This window comes from Anomaloglossus baeobatrachus, chromosome 1, assembly GCF_048569485.1.
Source record: "Anomaloglossus baeobatrachus isolate aAnoBae1 chromosome 1, aAnoBae1.hap1, whole genome shotgun sequence".
In the NCBI taxonomy this organism is placed as follows: Eukaryota; Metazoa; Chordata; class Amphibia; order Anura; family Aromobatidae; genus Anomaloglossus; species Anomaloglossus baeobatrachus.
Genome location: NC_134353.1, coordinates 671,496,547 through 671,502,546, shown reverse-complemented (window position 1 = coordinate 671,502,546; position 6,000 = coordinate 671,496,547). Strand labels below are relative to the sequence as shown.

Sequence of the window (6,000 nt, the reverse complement as noted above, 5' to 3'; positions counted from 1 at the left end):
GGGGCTTCACAGAAGTTTATAGCGTTGAGCCGTGAAAAGAAAAAAAATTTTTTTTACCACAAAACGGTTGCTTCAACTAGGTAGCTTTTTTTTTCACAAGGCTATCAGGAAAAAATGCACCATAAAATGTATTGTGCATTTTCTCCTGAGTACGCAGATACCTCATATGTGGTGGAAAGTAATTGTTTGGGCGCATGGCGGGGCTAAGAAGAGAAGGAGCGCCATTTGACAGCAAAATTGGTTGGAATCATTAGCGGACGCCATGTCACGTTTGGAGACCCCCTATGGTGCCTAAACAGTGGAGCTCCCCCACAAGTGACACCATTTTGGAAACTAGAGCCCTCAAATATTTTTTCTAGATGTTTGGTGAGCACTTTGAACACCTGGGGGCTTCACAGAAGTTTATAGCGTTGAGCCGTGAAAAGAATTTTTTTTTTTTTACCACAAAACGGTTGCTTCAACTAGGTAGCTTTTTTTTTCACAAGGGTAACAGGAAAAAATGCACCATAAAACGTATTGTGCATTTTCTCCTGAGTACGCAGATACCTCATATGTGGTGGAAAGTAATTGTTTGAGCGCATGGCGGGGCTCAGAAGAGAAGGAGCGCCATTTGACTTTTCAAACGCACAGACGCAGTGCACTGATCGGCCGCTGCAGGACGCACGGTCGGATGCGATAAAAAAAAGCGTCGGGGATACGTAAAAAAAAAAGTCACGCCAAAAATTGACCATGGATGCAGATACGTTATGTGCATCCCTGATCAGCGCTTGGCGGGACGCACGGACGGATGCGATACAAAAAGCGTCGCAAATACGGAAAAAAGTCACGCCAAAAATTGAGCAGGGATGCCGATCCGTTATCTGCATCCCTAATCAGCGCTCGGCGGGACGCACGGACGGATGCGATACAAAAAGCGTCGTGAATACGGAAAAAAGTCACGCCAAAAATTGAGCAGGGATGCCGATCCGTTATCTGCATCCCTAATCAGCGCTCGGCGGGACGCACGGACGGATGCGATACAAAAAGCGTCGTGAATACGGAAAAAAGTCACGCCAAAAATTGAGCAGGGATGCCGATCCGTTATCTGCATCCCTAATCAGCGCTCGGCGGGACGCACGGACGGATGCGATACAAAAAGCGAGGGGGGGGGGAGAGCAGAGGGGGAGAGGGGGGGGGGGGAGAGCAGAGGGGGAGAGGGGGGGGGGGGGGAGAGCAGAGGGGGAGGGGGGAGAGCAGAGGGGGAGGGGGGGAGAGCAGAGGGGGAGACCGGAGAGGGAGCTGCAGAAGCAGAATAGAAATAATGGGGGAGGCAGTCAGATCGCGGGGGGAGCGGATCGGGATGTCGGGGGGGGGGGGGGGGTGGTTGGGGGGAGCAGATCGCGGGGGGGGCACGGCAGGGGCTATCACGGCAGCGCGCAGGGGCACCACGGGAGCGCGCACGGGCTGCAAAGTGAGCACAGTACTCACTTTGCAGCAGCAGCGGTGGTAGCAGATCGGGATGCCGGGGGGGGCAGATCGGGGCGTAGGGGGGCAGATCGGGGGGGGCACGGGCAGGGGCCTTCACGGGAGCGCGCAGGGGCCTTCACGGGAGCGCGCAGGGGCCTTCACGGGAGCGCGCAGGGGCCTTCACGGGAGCGCGCAGGGGCCTTCACGGGAGCGCGCAGGGAGCGGAATACTTACCATTAGAGCTGCAGCGGCGGAGACATCAGAGGCGGCGGCGGCAGCAGCGGTGGCGTGGTACCAAAAGTACCAGCCACTCCACGCTGCAGCCATGTTGGGGGAGGGCTCGCAGGCCAGCACAGGCCTGGGGAGGGCGGCCACCGGCAGATCAGACCGCCCCACTGCACACTGATTGGAGCGATTGCGCGTCATAGCACGATCGCTCCAATCAGTGCTGCAGGGGCTGGGGGCGGCATGTTTGAGGTCCACCTATGATATGCTGCAGCAGCTGCGGCATCTCATAGCTGGATCTCACAGGATCGCACTAATTCGGGCATTATTTTTGCCGAAATTAGTGCGATCGATGTGGTTGGCGGTTCAGATTTGAACAGCCAATCACATCGATCGTCGATAGGGGGTGGCGATGCCGCCCCCCCTGGGGTCAAGCAAAGGTCCCCTGCTGTAAGAAACAGCAGGGGACATCATTTGAAAGCCGTTGCTATGGCCACGGCAATCAAATGAAGTTTAGGCCGTAAAATTACGTCCCTGGTCGTTAAGTCACGTTAAAATAGGACGTAATTTTACGGCCCGCGGTCGTGAAGGGGTTAAAGGCCATGTGCGCACGTTGCGTCTTTTCATGCGTTTCTGCAGCGTTTTGATGCAAAATTGCATGCGTTTTGATTTCCAGGCAAAGTCTATGGGAAATAGGGCTTTCTTGTGCGCACGATGCATTTAAAAACGCTGCGTTTTGTTGAATTTGTCAAAATCTCTGCGTTTGAAGAGGCAACATATCAACTGTTTTTGCCATTTTGGCAGCGTTTTGCTAAAATTGAAGTCAATGAGAATTATCAAAACGCATCCTTAAAGAAAATTCTAGCGTTTTACATGCATTTTTGATGCTTAACACATGCTTTTTTTGACAAAATCAAAGCATGCGTTTTTGACATAGTGAGGGCAAGCAGTTTCCATTTGCCCTCACATCCATTCCAACTTTAAAAAAAATGAGTGAAACAATACTTTGTTTATTTTGAACATAATTATTCAATTGCTTTACTTTCCGGGCAATTTTCATTAGTGTATGATTTAAAGATTATTATTTTTTTTCACTTTTTCTACTGTTTGAATGTGCAAACTTTATATAGTTGTGTATTTGTGTTGAAAACACAAACCGCTAGAAAAACGCATGCATATTTCCTGTGTTGATGTGGTCAAAACAAAATTTGACTGACATTCTGCCAGAGAATGCGTTCATTTCTGCAAATTACTGAACGCAACGTGCGCACGTGGTCTTACAGTTGGGAGCCATGTACAAAAAAGCTGCAATACGTGGCCCTGGAATCCACTTCAGCACTACCACTCCCAACAGTCTCAGCAGAACAAAAACTTATGACACCATAACAATCAGACTGCTGTGACTACTGATTTTCAAGTGCATCTCAAATTAAAATATCCTCAAAAAGTTAATTTCAGTAATTCAATACAAAAATGGAAACACATATTATATAGAGTGATCTATTTCAAGTGTTTATTTCTGTTAATGTTGATGATTATGGTTGACAGCCAATGAAAACCCAAAAGTCATTATCTCAGAAAATTAGAATTACCACAAAACACCTGCAAAGGCTTACTAAGCATTTAAAATGGTCCCTTAGTCTGGTTAAGTAGGCTACACAATCATGGGGGAAGCCTGCTGACTTGACAGATGTCCAGAAGGCAGTCATTGACACAATTCCCAAAGAGGGTAAGCCACAAAAGGTCACTGCCAAAAGAGCTGGCGGCTCAGAGTGCTGTATCCAAGCATATTAATGGAAAGGTGAGTGGAAGGAAAAAAGTGCAAAAGCAACCGGGCTAACCTCAGCCTTGATAGGATGATTAAGAAAAGGCCATTCAAAATTTTGGGGGAGATTCACAAGGAGTGGACTGCTGCTAGAGTCAGTGCTTCAAGAGCTACCACACATAGATGTATCAAGGACATGGGCTACAACCATCACATTCATTGTATCAAGCCACTGATGACCAATACACAACGCCAGAAGCGTCTTACCTGGGTCAAGGAGAAAAAGAACTGGACTGTTGCTCAGTGGCCCAAGGTGTTTCCAGACTAAAGTAAATTTTGCATTTCATTTGGAAATCAATGTCCCAGAGTCTGGAGGAAGAGTGGAGAGGCCACAATCCAAGCTGCTTGAGGTCTAGTGTGAAGTTTCCACAATCAGTGATGGTTTGGGGAGCCATGTCATCTGCTGGTGTAGATCCACTGTGTTTTATCAAGACCAAAGTCAGCACATACGTCTGCCAGGAAATTTTAGAGCACTTCATGCTTCCCTCTGCCAACAAGCTATTTGGAGATGGAAATTTCATTTTCCAACAAGACTTTGCACCTGTCCACACTGCCAAAAGTACCAATACCTGGTTTAATAACCAAAGTATCACTGTTGCTTATTGGCCAGCAAACGCACCTGACCTAAATCCCATAAAGAATCTATGGGATATTGTCAAGAGGAAGATGAGACATCAGACCCAACAATGCAGACAAGCTGAAGGCTGCTATCAAAGCAACCTGGACTTCCATAACACCTCAGCAGTGCCACAGGCTGATCGCCTCTATGCCATGCCACATTGATGCAGTAATTCATGGAAAAGGAGTCCCGACGAAGTATTGAGTGCTTGTACTGCACATTAAAATCATTTTTTAGTCTTAGATAATATTCTACATTTTCTGATATGACTTTTGGGTTTTCATCGGCTGTAAGCATTAATCATCAACATTAACATAAAAAAAAACTTGAAATTGATCACTCTGTAATGACTATATAATATATGCGTTTCCCTTTTTGTATTGAGTTACTGAAATAAATTAGCATTCTGAGGATATTCTAATTTATTGAGATGCACAAGTATGTGGGTTGCATTTCTGTCCTGACGGCTGTGTAAAAAAGCATGCACATAAGAATGAGACTTCGTATTACAAGGGTAGGCCTCGTTCACACAGCAGTATCGTGCATGGCCATTTTCATCAGGAGTGACACGTAAACATAAAACTAAAAGAGATCAAAATCATTCCATGTTTTTTCACTTTTGTTTTGACTTATATTGCACTATGAATGAGGACATACATTTGATTCTAAAATTCTCTAAACCACCAGTAAAAAAAAACAAAACAAAAACCCTTGAAGACAGCACCCAATTTGTATCAAATTAAAAACTACAACACATCCAAAGGGTATGATCTAATGGTGCGCTGCTATATGTGGTCAGCACGTGTGAGGGCGCATGTGTTTGCATTATTGCTGAAGTAGCATCTCCAAACATGTATGCAGCCCACTATGAGACTATCTTTAGAAATATAATTTAATTCTGTTTATAAAGGATAGGTATTAGACACAGTACATGATTAAAAACAATCACTGGCTTGCTCCTTTAAAACAAAAGTTTTTTTGTTTTTGTTTGGTAGAATGGGAAATAAGCGCATGCATCCAAAACTAGCAACTGTCAGATTATCTGCCCAGCAGAAGCCTAAATATTACTTTCCACCACAAGGTGGCAACATAGAAGCTTTCTAGAAATTGATTTAAAGGGATTGTCCAGTGAAAACAAGTTACTACCTATCTGATAAGTGCTAACTTGTTGATCAGTGGTGGTTCAATCTGCACTGATGGGGATATAAGCTCCCCTTTCTGCCTGCTATAGTGGAGCAGCGACCACTGCATTCATTCCGGCAGCCTCCTACAGAACGAACAGCGCAACCTTCAAGCATCTGACCTGCCACTCCATTTTGTAATCAGGAACAAAGTGCCAATAAGGGGGATATATAAACTCCCTGTTCTGCCGTACAGTACGGTCTTAGGGCGCAGAGCCTCAGAAATCAGAACATTATCACATATCCTTTGGATAAATGATAACTTGTTGTAGCTAGACAATTGCTTTCATTTCTACATTCTGCTCATAAATAATGTCAGCTAATATTGTATTAGAAGGTGTATATACACACACACAAACATCCCTAGAAAAAAAATATATACAAGGAAAAGTTATGTACATAGGAAAGAACAAACAAAATCTACTTTTTTCTTTTTTTGCATTGTTGACAATCCTGGTCTATGTTCTCTGTTAAGACCAAGCAGACCGTGGACGGCCAAACACCTGCAACGAAAAAGAAAGTTGGAAATCATTAGTAAATACATTATCAAGCCATCTGTAAGACTTTATATACAATATGTAGCCAGGGGCGTAACGATCGCGGTCGCAGAGGTCGCCACTGCGACCGGGCCCGCAGGGTTATAGGGGCCCGGCAGCCGCTCTGCAGAGCCGGCTGCCGAGCCCCTATGTGTAGTGCCACTATGT

At 45.7% G+C, this 6,000-nt stretch overlaps 1 protein-coding gene across 3 annotated transcripts in view; it reads right to left on the bottom strand.

Moving 5' to 3' along the window:
* Window positions 1-2,091: 2,091 nt before the first annotated feature.
* TCHP (trichoplein keratin filament binding) overlaps window positions 2,092-6,000 on the bottom strand; it is a 99,064-nt gene continuing 95,155 nt past the window's right edge. For all 3 annotated transcript variants that reach the window (XM_075320043.1, XM_075320046.1, XM_075320044.1), the window contains one exon: window positions 2,092-5,799. In XM_075320043.1, coding sequence (XP_075176158.1) covers window positions 5,767-5,799 — 33 coding nt within the window. In that variant the 3' untranslated portion in view covers window positions 2,092-5,766. The remainder of the gene's footprint in view (window positions 5,800-6,000) is intronic.